The following is a 26,215-nucleotide window of genomic DNA, read 5'->3' on the forward strand; positions in this document are numbered from 1 at the left end:
AAAAAACATGATGTGTCATCACTGTGACAATAGACCACAGCTGGTAAGTTGTGAACCAGCCGTCTCGGATTCTTTGTAGTGGTCTGTTTGTAAAACTACTACAAGCTCCCATCTAGTCCTTCCCATAAGGAACTCACAGTGTCCTAGTTAGGGTTTTCGCTGCTATGATGAACCACCACGACCCAAAGGAAAATTGGAGAGGAAAGGGTTTATTCAGCTTACACATCTGCATCACTGTAGTGGAGGAAGTCAGGAAAGGAAGTCAAACAGGGCAGCTGGAAGCTACTGCCTCCACACCCCCACACTCCCTCCAGCCACACTGACTGTAGCCAGAACTAAGGCGGCGTTTTATCAGTTCTCCCTACCTAGTTCACGGTGGCCTCTTCTTTAATCAATATGTAAATACAACCTGCTATGTCCGTTCAGAATTGCTTGAACATAAAAGTTTCCAGGGTTGCATTTCTTGCGTGCTTTCATTTCATAGATACCCAGCCATGGATGCCCAGTACTTCACATAAGAGTACGCCACTGGAATTTATTAAAAAGATAAATAAATTCTGGTAGGCCTGTGTTCCTGCTCACCAGAATCACTATGAGTCACTTAATTCTGCTTCGTGACATTTCCTCTCTTCTGCTCTGAAATGCTATGCCAATTTTGTGGTGAGAAATGGAAAACGCTTCCTGTTTACTCAAAGTATACTTGATCATATAAGATAGAATTAGCTTATCACTTGAAATAGAGTTTTTCCTAGTTTACAAAAGGTTTTGATCAAATATATTAGAGCAGCCATTGACCTAGCCATACATTGAATCTCGCATACAAAATCCAAGTTTTTTGTGAATATAATATTAAATATAATTATGATCTTAAAAAATACACCTCAATAATAAATGATCCATCATTAAGTAATCTGTCAAGAAGATATGTACACTCCACAAAATATCTGCCAAGTAGTTCAGTTAAAATAGGCATCTAAGAAAAATAAAAGAAAGGTGGTCTAAAATGTGTAAAATTGGAAAGAACTTATGCTAAAAGTGAGTTTAGTATCTCATTTTATTACTCAGACAATTGCAAAGTATGAAGGTTTAGATTGCGTGGGTATCTAGTTTTTGTGACTTTGATCTGGGTGACAGAGCAAGGCTGAGTAAACTTGGTGAATTTCTCTGAATATACTTTGATGTTGTAAATTGGGCCGTGACTTTCCTCTCCTTCAGTTTGTTCTCTCCTGTATATGTGGGAATATATATATATATATATATATATATATATATATATATATATGCATATATATATATATACATATATATATATCAAGTTTCAATTTATTCTTAAATTATTTTCTCCTAGCCAAAAACAAAACAAATCAGTAAGGCACTGTGTATAAGTAGATAGTTATTGAATCTTGTTACATGTCCCTTTCTCCTGAATTCCTAATTTGCATTCAGATTAAATTGTGATGTCCCTTCTGGGGTTTTACAAAAGGAGCCAGACATATCTACTATTGAAGGGAGGGAAAAACTAGCTGAAATAGTCCTTAAAGCAAGAAATACGATGATGTCATTAACAAAGCATGAAGGTGTGTAATTCAGTCACAGTGGACCTTATGATTCAAGACGTGACCACACCATGTCCTCACTGCCACATTAAGCAACAAACGGCGGTCTCTCTTCCTCGTGGAGCTTTCTTTTACAGTTCAGAGACCTCAAAGACAACTGCCCTCCCTCTAGTAAGCAGGATAGGTTAGTTGGGAGAAATAGCAAGATACTAAAAGCAAATTATGTTTTCAAAACTGTCACAAACCGGAATACACTTTTTGCCAGTCACAGAAGCACTGCATGTAGGTTTTAGGAAGTACCGTTCTTGTAGATACAGACGTCCAGTAATGAGCCATTGGTTTGTCTCTTTTGTAATCAAATGTCTGAAAGAAACAAAAAACAAAAAACAACCTCTCAAAATAACTGCAATTCAAGACAACCTTTTAACTTCACAGATTATGATGACTCCAAATGCTAACAGTAACAGCGATTTGTAATCCATCAGAAATCTTAAACTGTCGAAATTCCAAGTGAGTAATCCAGGTCCCTGACACTTAAGCCATATTCCCTCCTGTTATAAGAGCGTGGTCATACATAATTCTTAGTATCTTCTATGAAATGGGTCAGCAAGAATTACATGAGACAGGTTTGTTGTGATAAAAGTCATTATTTATAAAGTATTAAGGAGGACACATGAAACTCAGTTTCTTAGTTTTTTTTTTTTCAATTTCTGTGGTAAGACACCGTGGCAAAGGAAACTTACAAAAGAAAGTAGTTAATTTTGTGACAGACCCTTCCAAAGGACTAGATTCTCTGACCACAATGGTAGGATCATGGCTGCAGACAGGCAAAGCATGGCTCATAAACAGTAGATGAGAGTTTACATGTAGAGATAATACCCACTAGGCAGAGAGAGAGCTAATTGGGAATGGCATGGGCTTTTCAAAAAACCATTCTCAGTAATACACCTACTTTAATGAGGCCACACCTTCTAATCCTTATCAAATAGTCCTACCAACTGGAAACCAAAAATATATGAGCCGTTCTCATTCAAACCCCTACACTCTGCAAGAACATTAATCCTCAAAAACAAAGTTTCCCACCTTAATAGTGTTCCTAAATAGATCTAATTGATCATTTGAGGACAGCTAATCCAGGCTATTGAATGAGAGAGAAAATAAGAGACAATTATGGTAGCATTCTGTAGTATAGCATACTAGGTGATGAAGTTTCAATGGCTATAGATTAACCAGCTGGCCCTTTCAATACCGAGGAACATCAAGTTAATAATTAAAAAGTCTCTAGGTCTGTGTGCCTTGGTAATGTCTCCCTAAGTTCCTAGAAGGAAGTCATGTCTTCTGCACAGTATAAAAATACTGAGCATGTTTGAGGTGGGAATTCAGCAATGTTACAACAGTCTCATTTGTTAAGAACACTCTGTGATTCAGTTGTGCAATCATGGTAATTATATTTATAGCTACCATGCTGAAAACATTTTAGTGCTACGCTGTTTCGAATAATAATAAGTATCATAGCAACAGAGTTAGTTGTTTCACAAAATGCCACTTTCTACAATGAATGTTATCGATACAGGATCAAAATGTGCTTCCTGTTATCAATTGGGATTACTTTAACTTGAACTGATATTTTTAATTTATGCATTAAACATACAAATCATAGATGTTCATGAGATGTTTGATACATGTATACCATGTGGACTCTTCAAATCAAGGTAAACATACATAGTTTCTTAAAGTGTTTATTTTTCTATGGCATAGGTATTAAAATTATTCATTCTGGCTTTCAGCAATGCACAGCACACATCATACCTCTGTTGTCATTGTGGTCTGGTGCAATCATGCACAGGAATTTCTTCATGATATCAAACCATAACTTACTGTCCTGCGCTCCACCTCTAATTAACATCCCTTCCTTTCTCTCGGCTTCTATGGAACGAACTGTTCCAGATCTTACATCAGAAGAAACTTGTGTGGGGCACGCTTCTTTCTGTGTTTAGTTTATTCTTACCATAATGGTCTCCGATAACATTGTCACAAATGACAGAAATTCACCTTCCTTTTTTGGCTGATTAATGTCCTGTCATATGTACTTATAACATTTTTCTTATTCAGCACCTAGTAAATTTTATCCACACCAAGACAATATCAATCAGTTTTGTGAAGTAACACCACGGACTCCAGTTTAGGCCTTGGTACTAACATATTTTTTTTCCAGATAGATCTTTCACGTGCTTTAATTTTGTTATTACTCCCATTTAATTTTGTTTCCAGCTCCTATGCGAGGTGATTTTAGTTTCTTTACATCTTAAAAAAGACTACCCTGGTTTTTATATTCTTTCATGAAAGGTACCTTGGTGCTAGCTTCTTTGAAGAAGGAGTAAAAGAAATGTCATAATGGTATCATTTGCATTATTATTGCCTGTTGCAAAATTTGCAACAACACATTTTCCTGTATCCCTGTTTTAGTCTAGTGAGACAGAAATATTTCTGATCTGAGATAGAATCTGCAAAATGAAGCCAAACATGTAGAGCTTCTGACTGTCTAGACAACAAATAAAGAGACTCAAGCTTCGGTGGGTATTTGAAAAGAGGGTTTGTTCTTGCCAAGCAGAAATCTGACTTCATCCAGGATCACTCACTGATTGCGTTTGGTAACATCTGCTCTCAATTGTTTTGTTTTGGTTTTTTTCCTACTCTAATGTGAATGGTATTTTAAAAATACAATGCAAACTGACTATACCTATCTTCTTCTTTTATAATTCCTGCTGGTGGGTACCAGGTAGGCTGTTCAGCACAGGACCAGCAACATTGCAACTAGTAGCTATGGGACTTGGCATTTTTCATTAAAAAATAATAATAATAAAGGAATATCAAAATTCTACCTTTAAGTTGTAATTTCCAACACTAAATAAGTAAGATTAATAAAGTTGATATTTTTATTATTTAATTAATGTGTCACTGAATATTTATTATATTTCTCTGTTGCACTAAGTGCTGAAATGAAACATTAATGCAGACTAAAGCAAAGCGTATTACATTGATGACATGTGGTTGTTTTTAAATGTCAACATACACCATTCTCCTTGATATGACTCAATTTCCTCTTCCTGTGTGCTCACCCCTGCCATCTTTAGGAGATAGTCAACTTCAACTGCCGGAAACTGGTGGCTACGATGCCTCTTTTCGCTAATGCGGACCCCAATTTTGTGACTGCCATGCTGAGCAAGCTGAGATTTGAGGTGTTCCAGCCTGGAGACTACATCATTCGAGAGGGAGCTGTGGGGAAGAAAATGTATTTCATCCAGCATGGAGTTGCTGGTGTCATCACCAAGTCCAGTAAAGAAATGAAGCTGACAGACGGCTCTTACTTTGGAGGTCAGTAGATACACTGTGAAAGGCAAATCGAACGCTCCTGAAATGTCTGTCCTGAGGCTTTCAGGGGTGGCACATTTCTGTTGATTTGGGATATGAGCTTGTACTTGAATTCCTGCAAAAGCATTTGGAATGCATCTACATTTCAGGGTCAGAAGTTCCATAAAGGTGTGTTATAGTCATGTACATGAACAAGGGCAGAGTTGTAACCACTTTACCTGGGACCAGATAATACTGGATGAAGGTATCCAGAGAGTGCTATTTTTTTTTCTTCACTCAGAGTGTTGGGTGACTTTTTTCATAGAAGTTGTAGTGGCTTCCTATTTTGCCCTATCCAGATTTGGAGGTTTTGTTATTTTGTGCTTACTCCTTTGTTTTAATATACACAGGAACTTTCTTCGTTGACGCTTAAATGTTTTATGGGTGTAGCAAGAAAAGAAGGAAAGCCAGAAGCCTGTCTTTAGATATATTGCTAAAAGTAATCCTCATCACTATACCTCACTTATAATTGACAGAATTCAAAGCATCACCCTTGGCACTAAGCAAGGGAGAGAAATCCATATTGTGGTTGGGCAGAAACTTTTGAGGCTGAAAATCCTCATTATTTGGTTTATTTCCAACATGGTTATTGTAAGATGCACCTTTTGTTTGTATACATACACAAAAAGTCCCCTATAAGAAAGCAGAGTTACTATCTAAATATTTTAAGGGGAGTGTGTGATTAGTATCTGACTAGATGACAAATATGTTGAAAGAAAACTTGGAAGGGAAATTTTAAAGCACATTATCATTTGTGGGGTCCACAAGATGGCCCAGCAGGCAAAGGAGCTTGCTGCCAAGACTTACGACCTGAGTTGGGTACCTGAAACCCATGTGGTACAAGAACAGAACTTACTCCCACGAGCTGACCCCTGACCTCCACACATGAACCTTTGCACATATGTGTCCATCTCAGATGACATGAATAAGTGAGAGTAAACTAAGATAAGAACGCGTTTGCGTTACATTGACAAGCCTTGTGGATTCACCGCCACCTTTAATTACTGTTATATTTAGCTATGAGAATCCAGTAACGCGATTTTCCATGAAGATTGGGTGTGGATGGGTTTATGAGCTGGTGAAGGTCACTGTGCTGAGACAGAAGATCATGTCTAGCATTAGTCCAAATTTTTCTAATCCGTACCTCTCTCTGGCTTGTATCTCCGCCATAATTCCACATTGCACCTGCTCAATAGTGCCTCTCTCATAGTCTCTTGATGTCGCTTTCTTGGATTTTATAAATTGCTTTAGATCTTCGGTCCCCTTGAAATGTGATAGTTTTTCACCGCTAGATTGAGGTGTTGTATTTTATAAGGAATCTCAGCAGCTCACATAGCAGTCTTGGTGCACTGGCTGTACTCCTCACTGTGCTGGTGTTTGATTCAGCCAGGTTATTCCAAGCAGAAACTCTATTCTCTCTTAACCTTTCCTATCAGCATATGAAGCACAATCCAACATGGCTTCACTGTATGGCTCTGGCCGCTGAGATGTTTCATCACGTGTTGCCAATGTGTCCTTTAAAATAGGGTTTCATTTGTTTGTTCTTTGCTCAGTTTGTGTTCTATTTTCTGTTGAGTTTGCAGAAGGCTCATGGGGAGTATTTTTCTTGCATTTTAGGGTTCTCCATATGTCCAAAGTGTCCTTCATCCAATTGTTGGACACTGGTGTTTTAAGTCAAGATTGTGACACTAAGAATGTTCATATTGTTTCTCTGTCATTATAGCTAAGATTTCTTAGCTAAATAAAGCAATGGTACTCACACCTACTTGTGGACAGTCATGCACATGTGTGCAATGCACCCACACATGTCTTTTCTTCTATAATCATCTGCATCTGCATAAAGCCAAAGTGAGTTCCTACTAAGGTTTTCGATTTTAATCCATTACCATATAGAGTAGTCTAGTCAAATACCTATAACCCCCCCTTTTTTTGAGATAGCCTTTTTCTGCTCATTTTGTAGACCAGATTGGCCACAAACTCCCAGAGATCTACCTGTGTCTGCCTCCTGAGGTCTGGGATTAAAGACCAGCTTCTAATCCCTGTTCTCATTTGTAACTCCTCATTCACTAGCCAAGATACTATGTCCCTTGTAAGTGTGTGTCCAGTTTATGTGTACATGTATAATTATTCCATAAAAGACAACCTGCAGGTCTATGAGAAACAACCTTTATCAGCTAGAGTACAGTTGTATGTGTAAAGTTTGCCTCGGTTCTTACAGACTCCATGGAATTCCAAAGGCACTGAGGTCAACATCTTATTTTTTCCATCTTCTCAGTGACACTGTTTCGTACAATTGACACTGTTTGTAACAATCTGCATATCACCCAGTGTCTTAGTTAGATTTTTGCTGCTGTGATGAAACACCAAAAGGCAAGTTGGGGAGGAAAGGGCTTATTTGGCTTACTCTTCAGCTTTGTGGTTCATTGTTAAAGGAAGCCAGGACAGGAACTCAAACAGGAGAGTAACCTGGATGTAGAAGCTGATACACAAGCCATAGATTGGAGCTGCTTTCTGGCTTGCTGTCCATGACTTGCCCGGCCTACTTCTTATAGAACACCAGCCCCGGGGTGCCACCAATGGCAATAAACTGGGCTCAACCCCACCAATCATTAATTATGAAAATGCTCTACTGGCTGACCCACTCACTGATTTTATGGGAGCATTTTCTCAATCGAGGTTTCTCCTTCTACCAGATGACTATAGTTTGCGTCGAGTTGACATAAATCAAGCCAGTACACCCAGATATGTTCTGAACTCACAAATTGCTTTTCAGTTTACATATAATAAAACTTGCTCTGTGTTAAAAAAAATCCATAGGTTTATTTACAGATGCTCATTGTCCAGTATACATAATTATTTTAATATCAAATCTTAACAGTCTTAAAAAAAAAAAAAGAAAGAAATACCAAACACCCTGTACATGACTTACTTGGTCCTGTCACTTCAGAACCTGTATTGAGCACTGTTATATTTAAATATTAGTTATAGGAGCTATGTTACTAATTTTGTGGGGTTTGCTTCATGAGCAATCTTGTTTTCTCCATGAAGAGAAAATTTATTCTGTACTTCCAATTAATATACATGTAAATCCCATTTTACTATCTTGTTTAGTTTGTTGGCATTACCAATACTATGTTGAATCGAAGCAGTATGAGGAATGTTCTTACTATGACTCTCATCTGGGAAGAAACAATCCACATTTTTAATGTTAAACACAATGCTAGTTGAAAGGTGCTTTGGATTTTCTTTAGGTTTCTTAATTATATTGAGGATAGTCTCCATAATTATTTTAAGTAACAAATGGAACCTTGATCTTTCCATTTTAGTTTGTGTGACTTAGAATACATATTTTTTACTTTACTATTATTTTGTTTGTCCTAAATAAAATAAACCATAGTTTCTTCTCATCCTTAACTTGTTTTGTAGTTGATTATACTTAGCTACTGAATTTTGATCCCCATTAACAAGATAATTTTCAATTATTAAAGTTTATACAGGAGTTAGATTGGATTTGCCTAACTTTTGAGAATAATTCTACGAGAAAGAAATATTTCTCTTTTCTTTTTCTTTCCCTTAATGTATTTTCTGAGCTTTAAATTAGGCTAATTCACACTTCAGAAAATGGATTTATAAGTTCCTCTCCTTGTTCCTTTTTCTGAAGAATTATTATCATTGCTTCCTTAAATATATTGTAGAGTTCCCAAATTAAAACACTGGATGCTAGCACTCATTTTTGCAAGGTTATTGCATATTTACTCAATTTCTTTATAGCAAAGATAACTTGTTTGTTCAGCTTACCTATTTCTCACTGTGTAAATTTGGTTAGTGTGACTCATCTACAGCATTATTCAGTACTCTCATCAGTACACGGTCCAAATAAATGAGCATGGGACAAATGCTCGATGTCTGTTAGGCAAATGTATAGGCACCAGAGATATAGAAATTAGTAAAAGAAATCAGGTATCCTACAATTATCTAACTCTTAACTTGTGACTGTTTAAAGAATCTCAAAAACTATTAAAATTGTAAGCTGTTTTATTAGATGATGAAGAGCAATGCTTTGGAAAAATTAGCACAGGGAATATAAGAAATGTGTCCCACCTCCTACTGTCATGGAAAGAATTAGAATGTGGGCATGTGTAGTTAGGGAAGGTCCAGGCTTCTTAGTGAGTAACAATGGTAAACATAGGGACAGGGCCTAATGATGGTATTCTCACTGATCAGGTCAGATGGATGGTGAAGGAGTGAATGCTTAGGTCCAGGTAAAATGGATAGAGTTCTCAGATTCCTTGATTCCTCTTTGGAGATGAATCATATAACCTTAATTTTCATTTACAAATGAGGAGATTGAAAGACTCTCAGAAACAATCCCAGTCCTCTGCTTTTTATACCCTTTCGGTCCCATCTTCCAAGAAGTTTCCTGAGCCTTAGGTATCAATTAGGGATGGAAACCACATGATCAATTTTTCTTTGTATTTTAATCAGTTGTGGATTTCTGTCATACCCTCTTATCTGTTGTGGAAAAAGAAGAAACTTCTTTGATGAGGATCGGGTGTTCTACTTACCTGTAGATGTAACAAGTATTAACAATGCAGCTAGATTACAACGGTTTATTAAAGTAGGCACTCCTCTAGATTCTATGATCTCACAAGCCATGGGTCCTTATCTAGGTTTACAGTACCTACTAGACATGGATTCCTTCCTATTGAATGGGCCTTAAGTCCAAGTACACAGCTACTGGTCACTGCCAAGATGTAATTGCTACCTTTGGGTATATCTCACCATGTTGGTAATTGTTGTGTTTCATGTAGGACAGGCCAGCTACACTTAGGAAATGTTAACAATGTAGTTGCCTGAACAACACCCAAACAAAGACATCAGTTGACAAGCTAATGTAGATGGAAGAAATCACATGAGAACCCACTCCTAGATGAAGAGCTATAAAAAAAAAAAAATTAGTGGTTACAGAGAGAAAGAGACTGAGCCTTCCTTTGGAATAAGCTCTCTAATTTGTTATCCAGTACCAAGTGTCCTGTCCTATAAGCATATACATACATACATACATACATACACACACGAGCAATAATAAATGGATTCAGTGGGTTTTATATATATATATATATATATATATATATATATATATGTGTGTGTGTGTGTGTGTGTACATATATATTGTATATATCAGAGATAATACATGAAGATATTAGGAGGGTTGGAAGCAGAGGAATGGAGGAACAGGATATGATAATAAGGGATTGAAGGCCATCACAGTATATTATATACATTTAAGAAATTTCACAATGAAACTTACCATTTTGTACAATTAACAAAGGCTAGTGAAAATAGAAACATGGATCAATAAATGACATAAAGGAATTGAGGCCCATAGTGATTAAACCAGCTGTATACCTGGAAGTAGACCAATTTCGGCTAAGCCTCTGAATTTCAGATTTCTGTGTGTCCTGTCTGTAGAACCTCGACCCCATAGAGGCATTATTATCCTCTAGGTCTAGGATGTTGTAGATGGAACATTTGTACAGGTTTCCCTTTCTCTTCAAAGCTGTCAATTATACTTTTATGTCTTCATTTGCAAATGTCTCTTGAAATCTCTTCTTATGTGCTATCCAGTCTCCATTAAAGTAATCATACTTTTAAAAAAATACTGTCCCCAGAAGAAGTAAAGCCATCATGTTCCTCATTAAAATTGCAAATTACATATATCTGCACCGAAGTTTCATGATCTCAAAGAAAAATTGCTGTGTTCCTAGAATAATGAATTTAGTTATTGCTATGAACTCTATTATTATATGAACTCCAAACCAGAGGACACCTCAAGTTTCCCTGCCAGCCTGTGATTTATAAGTTCTTATGTCATGATATAAAGAATCAATACATGTGTGAAGAAAATATTTCCTTTAAAGTTTCCTCAATCCTTCTATATAGTGTTCAACATGATGTTAGAAATTACAACATACAATGTGACTTTAACATACATCTTTAGAATTTTGTGTGCAGAAAGCATTGAGTTCCCCCGATATTTTAAAACTTAGAGAAATAGAATGGAAAAACCAGAACACTGGTAAACCCCATCATGGGGACCTGTCTTAACAGAAAACTGAAACCTCTGTACTTTATACCATCTCTACTCCAAAGCATTTTTTTTAAAAGTAGATACTGGTTTTGGAGAAGGTGTGAAGAACCTGTTGATGGTGAATTCACAATGTTATTACTTCAAATTTCTCCCTACATATACCACGAAGAAGAAAAATATCAGTAACAAAGTGATTTGTTTTTGTAGTTTTTGCACAACCACCCCTTTAACACATTACTCCAAGCTAAGTGCAGTAAGTGTTTCCAGGCTGGGAAGCTAGCTCTGCAGCCTGTTGTTGAAGGTCTTGGCCTGTTTGGAAATAATCCAAGGTTTCCTTTGGATGAATTTTTACTCTCATAAAAGACTTAGGAAAAGAAAGAAATTAAAGACTGTTTAGTTATAAGAGAATGAGAAAGAAAGAACAGGGTAGGTTGTTAGTAATCAGGCACTTGTACTGGTTCTGACTGGACACGCCCTCAGCTGCAGCCACTAAGAGCACCACCTGTGCACATTCACTGTGTTCCCCTTTAAAAGGGCCCTACTTACCTCCCGTTCTTTTCTGTCTTCCTTTCTCCCCCTCTCTCTTTCTTCCTCTCTCTCTTCCCCTCTTTCTCCTGCTACTCCTGTCTCCAGAGGCCCAACTCCCCTTTTATGATCCCTTTCCCTAATTTAAAAAAAAAATCAAAAAACAAAACAAAAAAATACTCTGCTTGAACCCTGTCATGATGCTGTCTTTCTCTCGAATGCTGCTTTTCTTAAATTACCACATAGGTAAGCTGTACATCTTGGCGGCTGGTAGGACAGAGGTGGGAAAAAGAATGGGTGGCTGCTATGCCTTTTAGTTAGCACTCAAGAAAGCAGTCATGCTCAATCATGAAGGCCAAGAAGCGCTTGCATAGTGGACAGAAGGGTGAGATTGAGAGAGTGAGGGAGGAAAGAGACAGCTCATTAAGAGAGAGAAAACACTCACAAAGGACAGGGTCATAGCGTGTGCCACCCTCCAAAAGACATTTGCAGGTCATCCACTACTCATTCTGGGTTTCATTGGTTTTCCCCACACATGCTGTGTTCGTTACAGGAAACCCAGATGAGGAATGGCTTCCGGTTTTTCTCAGAAAACTTATCGTGAAGGGGATAATTATTCCTCCCACATCCTTAGAATGCCCTTAGGTAAGTCAGCTTTCCTCGGGGCTGGTCTCCTGACCTTATGATTGACAGGCCCAATGAGATTAACGTTTAAAGGAGACACAGCACTATGCAAAGTCCTAATCTTCAAAGCAGGTGAGAGTACCATATATCCACCCAGCTTCAATTTCTACTCTTTTGACTAGAAGGCCGTAGCTTTCTCTTGATGGGCCTCAACAAAACTATGATATCCCCATTTATTCAGAGTACTTTAAATCTTAAAGAGGGTATGAGGGTAGGATCCCAATACCTTCTAGGCTATTAATGCCTCTCTAGCTACCTAGCATCCCCACCCCCTCAACAACTGAGACCTGAAAATCATTTAGGAAATGGTTTTTTTTTTTTTTTTTTTTTTTTTTTTGTAAATCTGGCTACCTGCTGAAAGTAAGAAGAATTATAACAAGAAGCCTGTGTCCCTTAGATCCATCCATCTTGTCTGGACGCTGGCAAAACAGAACTGCACATAGAGTCAGGGAAGTGTGTGAATTCTGGCAAAGATTAAGACCGGAACCATCTGTGATTAAAGACCTTACCCTGAAGTTTCATGACCAGTTTCTGTCTTATTAGTTAAGTAAAAATAAAGTTTTAACCATCATCTATGCCCCCAATTCCATAGTTGATTTGTTTAATAAAATCATTCATGAATAAGACAGTGAGTATGAAGAACCAAACCTAAATGTCTGGTACACTCATGAAAAACAGAATGGATATTATGACATTTTACTTTGAAGTAATAGTCTTGTGTTGCAAATAGTAGAAAAGGAGGCAAAGGAGAAAGCTTTAAAAGCCCACATAAACATGTTTCTGCTTTGGAGTTGCTCACAAGGAACTACATTTGGAGCTTTTTAAATTAGCAATCAAAGCCAAATTTTAATCTCATTAAAAAAAATATCTGTAAGCAAGGATAATTTCTAAAAGTGTAACTCTTACTCATCCCTATTTGTGCACCACATCGTCCTGGAGTTCCCAAATTTTAACACCCATCTATAACTGAGGGAGGGGATGCTTTTTAAAGAAGTGAGTGGTTCTATTGCAATTAAAATAAGCCTAGCAGGTTATGGTTCACTTTTAGAGCACAACCTTTCCTGTAATATTTAAAATACACTTCTCTCCCTCTTTGGAAAATGTAAATTAATGTTTTGATTATTAGCACTCTTTGTTATTTATGTTTTGTTTGTTATTTAAATGCTGAGTTTTATAATAATACAATAACAGTATGCCATTAAAGAAATTTCTCTTAATGAAGAACAGATGGGAAATATTACCCCATCACCCAAACATAGTATGCAAATCTTAGGAGGGAGAAGGAAGCCTGGCTTTCAGTTAGGCACACTGAAAACTGAAAACCCAGGCAGATTATATACCACCATTAGGAGTAGCGTAAGAGGAGTCCACCTCTTGGAATTTTTTTTAAAGATTTCTTCGTAGAATAAACCTGAATTTGAGATTTGAGAGTAGTCAGCAAGCCCTTATTTACTTCCAAATGTCAGCTCCCTGGGCCTTGCCTGTAATCACGTGATTTCTAAGAAAAGCACAGATCCTACTCATGGGTTTCGGTCCACAAGCATCTTGTGTCATTCTGGGATGTGTCTGAATCAGATGTACTGACTGTGCATCTCAAAAAAAAAAATATAGTTTCAGAAACCATAGACGTTCTCTCCCAAATTCTGTACAATCTGAGCCAAATTATCTTCCTAAGCTCTTCTGACAATGCCACTCAGAAACACTGAATCCACTGGTCCTCGCTTAAGCAAGGATAGTTCTCGTGGATCTCAATTTGCTTTTGGAATCATTTCACCTTTGTAAGGTATGACTGACATGTGATCAGTTGATCACTGCTTAGTGCCTTTCTCCTGCTGCTGTCATAGCATCCAATCTAGTCAAGAATTTATTGTTGTACATTACTTTCAAGTGCTAAATAAGGAGTTTCTCAGATTAAGACTTTATTTTTCTTACTCAAACTATGGAAGCAAAGCAAAATGCCAGAAAGTCACTAACCCTAAGATTCTTGCAGTGAGTGGATGGATAAGAGATAGTTGGGTAAATTGTTGATAAGAGATTGTTGAGTAGGTAGATGATATGAGATGGTTGGGTAGGTGAATGGTAAGAGTGTGTTGGGAAGATGGATGATAAGAGACATTGGGTAGGTAGATGATAAAAGATGGTTGGGTAGGTAAATGATAAAGGATGGTTAGGCAGGCAGATGATAAAGGATGGCTGGATGGGTGAATATTAGGAAATGGTTGGGTAGGTGAAAGATAAAGAGATTGTAGGGTAGGTGGATATATTTCAACTTGACCCCAACTCCAGCCTTACATTTTCTTCTTTGGAACTCTGCCATTCAAGGAACATTCAAGCAACACATTCAGTTTAGATACTCTGTGTGTTAATCTATATTTTTAATCTTTAAAAAATGAAACTAATACAAGTCAAATGACAAATTGAGCTAAAAGATACTAAACAAAGTGCACACTTTCAACAAATTCAAGGGTAAACCCTTATAAAATGTGCTTTATAATTTTGAACTAATCTCACTATCGTAAGGATCAAATAAAAGAGCTCAATAATTTAGGACAGGAGAATCTAAAAACAATCTTGTATAGAATATTTTTCTATGGAAAACTATATACCAGCTATATCTACTGTTGGTAAACTAATATAGTCACTGACCACATAATCCATTTCTGTTAACACTGCATATGTAGTAAAGATTATGCAATTTTTTGTTGATATCTTCACCTTTTTACCATAATTTTGAATGCAGTTTCGGAGTAATTCTTTTCTGTTCATTTTTATTGTTGTTTGGAGACATGATCATTCAATCACTCTGTAGACTTATTGTGCTTTTTGTATCTCAGGATCCCAAGTGCTAAGAATATAGCTACATATTAAGGTGCACAGCCATGAGGCCATTTTAACAGAACACTTTTATAGCACTAAAACATTTCTCCAATATTAATAAACGGCAGTCTCCTTGTATATTTTCAAATTTATATATAGCAGAACCTTCAACTTCAATGTCTGCTTGTATAATTTATTTAACAACATCATTAATATGGATCAAATAATTTCACCTCATGTTTGGTGATGCCAAGCATAAAACTCGCTAACTTTTGAATGTTGATGCCTACTCCTCCTAATCTTATATGATGGATTTCTAATCCTCAAAGGCTGGTATTTGGTGAGTTTGACTTTTACATACAATAAGGCCTTTATATTTTCCTTGATATGAGCTTACAAAAATGGCACTCTGCCACCTGCAAGATGACTGTCAGAATAATCTGAACATGTTGGCGCCTTGATCTCAGACTTCCGTCCTGCTAGTACTGTATTTCTGTTGTACATGCTTTACCCAGCTATAGCAGCTGAAGCAAATGAAGATGGTGATATGCAAAACAGTAAGATTCCTTCCTAACCCCTTCTTGTTTTATAACCCTGTGCCTTGGCTCTCCAGCCTGATTTCAGAGTCTCAGCACAGGTTTGCTCATGAAAACCTTGTTCTACTTGACAAATCGGTTCATCATCATCTGCCACAGTTGTGTGTGACTAATGAGCTAACATTAGGGAAGTATGTTTGAGTTCTTCCAATACGTTGCAAAAACTATAATTCTGTTGTGACACCACTTTAAAGACCATTATCCTGCTTTGTTGTATTTGTGGGAATCGGAGAGACAGCCGAGGACTGTGTCTGTAAAGGTAGCTTCCACAAAGTGTACAAGAACAGCAACTTTACAAAAGAGCTCAGCTCAATCATTATTTGTCAGAGACCGGTGCTTCCTCTCACAGTTTTAATGCCACACTAAATCCCTACACAAAGGGAATTGAAGTAACAATCACCCTTCAGTAAGGCACTAAGTTTAGACTTGGAAGCAATAAAAGAGTCTTTGACTTCCTCAAGATAAAATCTTTACTGTGAAGAGTATGCCAGGTGCCAGGATGCTCGGCACTGGGCAGTGTCTCACTTTAACACACTTCTTAAGGTGATCTTTAGTAAGTAAAAGAGGAAACACTGAGACAGTCTGTCTCTTGGGATTTCTCTTTGCCTCATTTTCTTTGTTTGTTTTTAAGGTTATTCTGGTTTGTTTTTAATAAATTTGACCATGTTTTATTTTACTGATATTTTTGTATACCTGTTTGGTATCTAAAGAAAAGGAGAAGTACAGGGTGGGAGGGGAGGTTGGGAGAACCTGGAAGGTGTTGGAGGAGGGAAAACAGTAATAAGAATACTTGCGAGTAAAGCACCGATTTGGAGCTGTGTTGTTTGAGTAGGATCATTTGGAAGGCGACGCAGGTGCCCTGCCGAGCCGTACTGCTGGTGGACAGATGGCCGATTTCTCAGTGTCCTCATTTCAACTCCATCCCCAGCTTGCTCCTTTTCTGCGTGGCCTTCCACCCGTGCTGACAGTGGAGGCTTGTCCCAACGGCCCACACTGTATGTACTCTTAGATTTAGACCTCACGTCGCATTTGAAGGTCCAAATATCTCACCCCAGCCTTGTATCTGTACCATGCATCGCCCTTGATGGGCGCAACACCTATTTTAGGAGCTTGGGTATATTTTATTGGTTGATGGTTTCTCCCTCGTAATACTCTAAATTAAATTAGCAAAGTCTATATTTAGGATCAAATCTATAAAAAAAGATTAGGAAGCAGCATGATGTGGCCGTATGCTCAGCCTCCTGGCTCAGCATCCACGGAACCAGGCTCTAGTCCCATGGCTGTGGAGAGGAACTAACTGCATGTCTCCCGGCAGTCTGTCTAAGAGCCAAGAGCTCAAGACCATAGTCTGTAAAATGAGGTTATTAAGTCAGACACCCCCTACGGTGGCTTCGAGCTCAACAATTCTTTGGAATGTATCATTTGGGGGAAGAGTATGTGCCTGGTGAACGCTTATCTAAGCATGTAAAGTAACGTCTGACCTATTGGAAGGCCATATTGTTATTTTGTTGTTGGTGGTGGTTGTTTCTCTCCTTTTACCTTTTGTTTTTTAATCATTTATTTTTTATTATTATATTTTCTTATTTTACATATCGATCCCAGTTCCTCCTCCCTCTCATCCTCCCATGTACCCTGACCTCCCCGCCCCCATCCCATCCCATTCCACACCTACTCCACAGGGAGGGTGATGGCTTCCAGGAGGGACCATTAAAAGCTGTGAAGTCATTTGGAGTAGGGACCAGGCCCTCCCCCTTCCCTCTAGGCTAAGGGAGTATCCCTCCATGTGGAATGTGCTCCCAAAGTCCTTTCATGCACCAGGGATACATCCTGGTTCCACTGTCAGAGGTCCCTTAGACTGCCCAGGCCTTCTAGCTGAGACCCACGTTCAGGGCTGTGTAGATGAGATAAGTAATCATAAAGATTTTTCAACTTACATAAAGCTTCAACCTTATAATTATAATTATTTCACTACAAACACCTACACATATACATACACATGAAATAATATGCTCTATATTTTCATAAAATCAAAATTCTCTAAACAACTAACTAGTCTTAAGGTACCCATATTTGAAGCTAAACATTTTTTTAAGTATAATATTATTCTACCACCAAAAGCAGGTTTTGAAAATTTTAGCAATAAAATAATGAAAGATTCATAATCAGTTAGATGTAAACATTACACAAGTGTATGTAATTACATGATTTCCCATCAAAATGTACAACTTTTATTATTTCATGTTATTTTAAAATTGCTTAAAATATATAAGGTTTTATATTTTTAATGGTCACTTTCCCAGATATATTGGGAAAGAATTGTAAGAATAGGCATTTTTTTTCTTCTTTTTTTTATTTATTTTATATAACCAAGTCCATTTAAATGAAAACAAACATTTATAGACAATATTTGGGAATTTGGGTGTCGTTCTTTCCAAACTACTTCCTGCTGGTAAGCGGCGCTGTCATGGGGGATCCTAAGAAGATGCAGAAATCCTGGCTGTAGTCTGCAAGGCTGCTTTGTCCAGCTGTTTTGAATGTAGGATCACCTGGTACTCTGTTTCAGGTGGTCTGGCTTGATCAAACCACATTAGTCTGGAAGGAATCCACAGCTTTTCATTTTCTGTGGAAACAAAAATAAAAATCCTTTTCCCCAGTAACTTGTCCTTCAACTTAAATTTTGGAGTCAAAGCATTTTTTTTAATTTAGTTTATTATTTTACATGTCCATCCCAGTTCCCTCTCCCTCCCTCCCTCCCTCCGTCCCTCCTTCCCTCCCTTTTACCCTCTCTGCCCTCTCACATGCACTCTAACCACCCACCCCTCCCATCCCCCCCACCTCAATTCCATATGTAGGGGAATGCCATCCAGTTGGGGTCATGTAGATCTGACAGGTCCCGTGAAGTAGGGACTAGGGCTTCTCTCCTGTCTCTAGATTAAGGCAGTTATCCCTCCATGGGGGATATGTTTGCAAAGTCCTTTTGTGCACCAGGGATACATCCTGGCTCCACTGTCTGAGTTCCCTAAGACTGCTCAGTCCTTCTGGCTGATACCCATGTTCAGGGGGGCCTGAGTCAGTCCCATGCTGGCTTCCCAGCTATCAGTCTGGTGGTCCATTAGCTCCTCCTTGTTCAGGTAAGCTGTCTCTATGTGTTTCTGCAAGCTGGTCTTGTCCTGTCCATCTGCATCTGGGTTCTAGTTCAACTCAGTGTTTATGTATGGGTGCTTGCTCCTGCTTCCAACAGGTATTAGATGAGGGCTCCATGGATAATTTAGTTGTTGATCTCACTATCCGGGAAGGGCATTTATGATAGCCTTTCCACGGAAGCTCAAAAGTTGGTAGCAGTCTTGTAGTTCTCTAGATCTTTCTTTGTGTTCAATTTTATCTTCAAACCAATATTGGCTCCCTCTTTTATGTTCTCTCTCTCTCTCTCTCTCTCCTGTTTTCTATTCCTAACCAGGCTCAATCTTCCTGGTCGCACGTCTTTTCCTTTCCTCCCCCTCGCTTTCTCCTACTTCTCTCTCCATTTGCTGCCCCCCCCCCCCGACTTCCCCTGTGCTCTGGGGGAATTGTCCTTTCCTGGTTCTGTGAGGGACTTTATATGAATAGGCATTTTTTTATGTTTCAAAATAATCTTTCAACTGAAAAAGAGCAAGACTCTAATTAATCATTTTGTACAAATTAAAAAGGGCAAAACATGCGTGGACTTAGAGAGTAGTATTGATAGAACTCTGACTGTTAATAAAGAGCCATACCTTAAAGGCTCAGGTGTATTTTCTAAAATCTATTATCCATGATAACACTTTATACCAATACCAATTCAGAACTCTTCTACTTAGGTGCTACTGAGAAACTCATTTTTTGAACATACATCCACATACACGCACACACACACACACACACACACACACACACACACACACACACACCTCTATCTCATTGCTAAAGTAATCTGAATTTACTAATCATAACCATGTTAGTTAAATGTGGTCATTTTTGTCTTTATCTATGGGAATACTTCATGGTTGAACTTTCTTGTCTGGAAGTGTGAATTTGCAGACCAGGATAGCTGAACTAAAGTTAATGAAATAGAAAATGTTTAGTCATTTAAATTAAATTTTGTCACCTGATTTACAAAGTATGGCAAACTCATTGAAATGTTTAACGGTGCTTAGCCAATTTTAAATGCTAGAAGTATTTTTTTAAAAAATGCTTTTGTACTTTGCACCATATGTTATGAGAAACACAGAAAAAAATCATTAATATTTAGATGGCATACAATGAATAGTTCCCATTGATTCGAGCTGCACACAGTGTACCCTACAAAAGAAATACGAGGTGCCAGAGATGTACCTCTATGCTTTGAACACTGGTAATTCATCAGTAGCTCCTCATTGTAATAGAGTCGCACTTGGCATCGGTGAGAAAGTCAGACAAGACCAGAAACTTTTTTTTAAAAGCAACATTTGAAATCTTAAATTAATTTTAATGCACATTTTAAGTACATAGTTATTATCATCCTGTTGTAATGGTTTAAATCTATCTACTATACTCTTAGTTGTTATGGTATTCATAAGGCACTTATGGCAGCTAAGCATCCCTGCGTTTCCCACCTAAGTACAGGAGGGAAAATATTGATATATTTCTTCCTGATTGTTTGGGGGGGAGGGGAAAGCTAGACACAGACAGTAGGACAGTTGTGTTCGTGATTTCTAACAGGTCACATATTAAAGAAAGTACATAACTAGGTACAGCTGTTATCCATATCATTAGCATTTTTCAACATGGCAGAACGTAAAATAATCCTTCTGTATTTGATCTTATAAGCATGCCCCGATTTTCTCTGTTCTATTAGAAGGGGAATGATGTAGGGAAATCTTGAATTTCATATCCTAATAGTCTCAGACTTGGCTTTTTGTTTCTCCTCTCCTTTCCTACTCACTTCACCCCTCCCCTCCTCTCCTCATCTTCTCCTCCTTCTCCCCTTTTTCTTCTCCATTGCTATATTACTGTTATTAATTTAAGGGATTAAGTTAATAAGCCAACAGCGATTGCCTGTTGAATTCTATAAATATACTAGCACATCACCTTAATTTGACCTTAAGTAATGGCCCCAAGGTAACAATCATCTAAAAAAAAAAAAAAAAAAAAAAAAAAAAAAAGGATCAGATTGCCAATATTTGAGGACCTTCTACGTCTCTAACAATTTCTCACCTTCCAAACTTACACTTACTGCAGAAATGCACCCGTGTGGCAACAGCAGAGTGACACAGGAGGGCTAATGTGAAAAGCAACAATCTGCTGTCCCTTGTCATCCCAGCCCCATTCTCTAGGACAACTTTGTTTGTGCTCGGGCTTCTATTTATTGTCTTCTCTATTAATCAGAGTACAGCTGAGGAACAGAACTGATAGGTTGAGCATATATTATCAAAAGGGGTGGTTAGTAGATTTACAGTATTATCATCATAATCCGACATTGGCTGTGTTCACTCAGAAGAGGCCAAGAGCCTGATAGCTGCTTAGTACACGAAGCTGAGTGTCTGAGAGGTCCCAATATGGCACTTAAGGCCTATACGATTCTTGTAGAGGTCTTCTCTTCAGTCCATATTGACTCTAAATAAGCTAGGTTTGGATGTCAGTGAAGGATCTTAGTGGCAGCAGCAATATAGAAGCGCTCATGAGCAAGAAGCAAAGGCAGGCACATGAGCACCGTTGTCTCCTTCTACCACTTTACATCTTGATTGACACCAGGAGATGCCGCCAACTCTAGGGGAGGGTTGCCTTCAAGTCTGAGAACCCAAGACTCACTGGTCAGGGTAGGGAGTAGGGAGGGAAGGAATGAGGGAGAGAGAGACAGAGACAGAGAGAGAGAGAGACCTGACTCCTATAGTCATCTTCTGACCTCAACATGTATGACAAGGCATGGACACACACATGCACAAGCACACAGACACATAGAGTCATATGCACACACACAAAAAAATAAGTAAATTCAATTTTAAAAGGAAACGGAAGTGTAACCAATCATTGTCCACTTCACCTATAACTCTGAACTGTGGCAAACTCAAAGGAGTTGTTATATGGTAATACCCTACCTGGGATGTTTTAAACCCTTAAATTTTCCTTTTTAAAATGTATCCTCAAACAAAAATGAAGGAAAGTTTATGTGAATAGTGATGATTTAATGGGGAGCACCTCATAAGTGTTGAAAATAATCCTGGGGGACTGATGAATTAATCTCTTGTTGGATCTGGTTCTCAAAGCACCTCAGGTTCTGGTGTACCACAATTACCATATTTTAATACCTGTAATCATCCATCATGACAATCTAGTGGTGGGTAGGACTAGTTTTATGAAACAAGATTTAATAATCCTTCCATCATTAAATAGAGTATCTTTGAACAAAGCCCTTTGTTGATAAAACTGTGATGAGTAGACAAACAGTTTTGTCTAAGTTTTATAGAAACAATCATGAAATTTTTCTTTCAGGGAGTATGGAATGGGTATGAAGCCAAAATAAATTTTTGTAAACTGAGCACTGAAGAGAGTCAATAAAAAAAATGTTTAAGTGAAATACCTTTACAAATGAAATACAGTGTTCCCAAAATGTCTAGATCAAGCAGTCCTAAGGAATATGCTAGAAATAAGCCAATTCCCACTAGCTACCTAGTGAGAAGTCTATAATGATATAAGACGGGTGAAAATGGGAAAAAGAGACGGCACATGGAGATGTGAAATTTTATTTCCAGACCAGAGGATACATTTTAGAAAGTTATTTTAAAGTTAATGTTCAATTCTTTATATTAGCTGTGTGCCTTGACCCACTTTGTGCCTGAACCACGTGTTAGAGGCCCTGACATTTGCCAAGGACAGGAAAATAGAACTGCAAGGAAAGAAAAGAAATAAGTGTGAAAGAAATTACCTTCTGAGAGTTGTCTCTGTCGATGCCTCTGGAAGAAGAATAGATACATCTTTTCAGGAAAATCTAAGGACACTCCCATAACTACAGAGATTTGGATTTGAATTTACCGTAGCTTCATTGTGTTGTGAATGTCAATGAAGGACAAGGCTGACATTTGCCCTTCAGAAACACAAATGTTTGAATTGAGAAGAGAATCTTGGGGATAAATAACAACTAAAGATTATAGCAAGTAAATAGTGGTTGGAAAGAGTTTTTTTTTTTTAATCCTATGCAGCCCCATGATTATTGTAACCATATGTTATCACTTGTAACATGATTAATAAAAGATCCAGAGACAGATATTGGTGTTCAAGCTTCAAGCGGAAGATCAGAAAAGCAAAGCATCTGGCCGCTAACCCTTACCTCTACCTCAAGCTGAAAGGGTTGTCCCGTTCTCGTTGTGGCTGGAGAATAAGGCTCTCCACCAAACCTCTGACTGCAATCCTATCTCTACCAAGCTTCAGACTGCTGCCTCTCCCTTTTATATCTCTCAGATCCTGGGATTAAAGGCATGGGATCCTACGTGCTGAGGTGACCTCTGTGTGAGCTGTTTCTCTTTAGAACTGGATCAATTTCATGTAGCTCTCAATGTGGTCCTGAGCTGACAGAGATGCAGCTGCTTGTCTCTTGAGTCCTAGGATTAAAGGTGTGTGTCATCTCTGACTGGCCGGCTCTTTGGTCAGCTACTTTGGCTGCTGGAATTAAACATGTGTATCACCATTGCCCTGATGTATGGCTTGTGACTTGCTTTGCTTTCTGTACCCTCAGGCAAGCACTAACAAATCATAAATGATATATCACCACAATCATTCTTTCTCATTCCATGTTTTCTGTATCTCTTATTATCACTAGACTTATTACAAGCTTTTAATCTAGTTTTCTAGAATGTAATTTAATGAAAGAATGCCCACAGCTAAGTCATGTATCATGCACGCACATAATACCCAGAATGATACTGGACCTGTATTAGAAAAAAAAAAAAATGGAACATTTTTTTTAATGGATGAATGATGCAACTTGAGTTGAGTTAAAACCTGGTACAATTAGTTACACTGTGCCCTCAGTCAGGAAGCAGAGAGGTGAATGTTGGTGTTCAGCTCATGGTCTTCACCTCCTTTTAATCCTTTGTAGGTGTGTAGGCACTGAGTGGAGGTGCCCACATTTAGGGGGTCTTCCCATATCTGTTAATTGAATATAGAGACCCCTCATGGACATCCGTATTGCATTGTCACCTGGCTATCTAGATCCAACCAAGTTTATAATCCATAATAATCATCACATGAGCTAAGTAAATGTTGGTAGATAAATGATCATGGGGCAGGGGCTAGCCTGAGTTAGAGAAAGAAATTATATGAAACCACTTGTTCACTTCAGAGAGCAATTTCTAAAGAGTTAAAACTTTTCAGTATAATCTGAGATGAAGCAGATCTTAAAATGCGGCCTTGGAAAAATATAGTAAGGTAGTGTTTACCCTCCATTTTTAATTGAAACGTGTGAATAAATCATTCAGAGACTAATAGGTTTACAGTTGACCCAGATAGGTTTTCTTTCAAGTTTGTTTGGACCCACCATAGGGCGTACAAGAGAAAGCCATTCAGCCAAGGGAAAGAAAGGACTGACATAGTTAGGAGACACAGTTGGACCTGTTAAAACAAGCGTGTCAATGCACAGATGCTAAGTTCTTTGGAGTCACGCTTCAGATCACTTTGCTCCTGCTTAGCTATCAACTGCATATATTTCTATTTTAGTTCCTTTTAATTTTCATCTCTGAGGCAATTTATAGAAACACTTTCTTCGACTTCTAATGGATTTCAAAATCGTTTGCTAGGGAAAAAAAAGGTAATAGTGTATTAAAACATTTTCTTTTCTCTTTTAGTGCCTCTTTAATAGTCCAATACAGTATCTGTCAAAGAGGTATGCTGCAACAGTATTACAAGGAAAATTAAGGATTCTTAGTCCCATTAATAAAAGAATTTAAAAAGTATCCGGCAAAGAAGCTGGAGGCCAATTATTAATTTGAGAAAAAAAAATAATAGGCTGGGCAAACTGTAGTTATCAGCAGCTTCCAGAAGGACAGAGATGGCTAGAGGAAGAAAGAAGGTCATGTCTGTTTGAGTTAAGTAAATCCTGGCATAGTCAACAACATAAGTCAGCAACTATCTGCATTGTGGAAACAGAAGGGGGAGGGGCTTTCAGAGAAATAGCGAAGAAGACCAAAATGGCAGGACAAGCATGCTTAGGCTTTTCCTAAAGGAAAAGACAGACGAAAACAGAATCACTATACTTTTCTGTATTAAACCTTGGGAATGAAGGCAGGCTTAGCCATGCTCTGTGGGAGAGGATCACCAAGCTACACTTCAGAAGGAACTTCCTGGAAAGATAAGTTCATTATCCCAGGAGGGGATAATTACTCCTCCCATCTTCTTAACATGATTTCAGGTGAATCAGTGGCTGAGAGGTGGTCTCCTGGCTAGCTTATTTACAGGGTCAGCAAGGAACTCTCAAGGGAAAAGACCATAGTATAAAATGTTCTGGTCTTTGGAGATCAGAATGCCGTATGTCCATCTGACACCAGAAGTAGAACTCAGAATCCATTATTTTGATCAGAAAGAAGTAGATTTTCTTTAATAAACTATAAACAAAGCTTGTTATCTACACCTTTTCATATGGTATGTAGGGTCAAAGCTGATGTTTCCCTGATAATGTTAACAAGGAAACTGGGTAAAAGTCCTTCTTTGGTTGCTTCAAATGTGTTAGGATTGCCTTACAAAGGCTATATTCTTACAACTTTCTGTCACCATCTATTATTTGTGTTTAAATAAGTAAATTGGATTTTTTTTTGCTTCTACGTAAATGACAATATTTATCTTGTAGGAAAGTTAGAAAAAATAAAATTTTACAGTTGTATAAACAGTTTTCTTTCCTCTATCAGTTGGGGCCTGGGTTCCAAAACTCCCAGGGACACCAAAATCAGGGAAGTGTGATCAAGTTCCTTAAATACAATGGTGTAATAGTTGCACATAACCTAACCTCCATAGTTCTGTTTTTAATTCTCTCTAAATTGCTTATAATTCCTCAGAGAATGTAATGTTCTTTACATATTTGTGAGAATGAGTTATTTGTTGATGATGACATCGAACAAACAAAGCAGGTAAATTTTCAATCAAGATTAGACTAAATCTCTGGATACAAAGTCCAAAGAAACTGAGGCTCAAACAACACAAGTTGAGGTGTACAAGTGTGCGTGTGTGAGTTGGAGTGTGTATTAAATACCAGGCTTTGTGGAGGAAGACAGAATTATTTATCATAATAGTCCCTATCTCTTTTTAGCATGTCAGCATATATTAGTCTATCTATTTGGATAATATTTCCTATGTGATTGTTGAGTTACTCTTCTTGACTATTCAGGTAAGACAGGACGCCAAAGACACATCAAAGAAATAATTCCATCCAAATTTATCTAGGTGAGCTATTGAGATTATTGAGTTTACTTATAGGACCATGAGCACAGGATTGCTTACAAGGACATGGGTGACTCAGAAGACCACTGTGGCCTCAAACAGTACGTAATATCATG

General features: G+C 38.0%; 1 protein-coding gene across 1 annotated transcript in view; it reads left to right on the top strand.

The window, feature by feature from the left end:
• Hcn1 (hyperpolarization activated cyclic nucleotide gated potassium channel 1) overlaps positions 1 to 26,215 on the top strand; it is a 331,515-nt gene that overhangs the window by 284,741 nt on the left and 20,559 nt on the right. The window contains exon 6 of the mRNA XM_051183089.1: positions 4,691 to 4,931. Within this exon, the coding sequence (XP_051039046.1) occupies positions 4,691 to 4,931 (241 nt within the window). The remainder of the gene's footprint in view (positions 1 to 4,690; positions 4,932 to 26,215) is intronic.

Source organism: Phodopus roborovskii, unplaced genomic scaffold (genome assembly GCF_943737965.1).
Source record: "Phodopus roborovskii unplaced genomic scaffold, PHOROB, whole genome shotgun sequence".
NCBI lineage: Eukaryota > Metazoa > Chordata > Mammalia > Rodentia > Cricetidae > Phodopus > Phodopus roborovskii.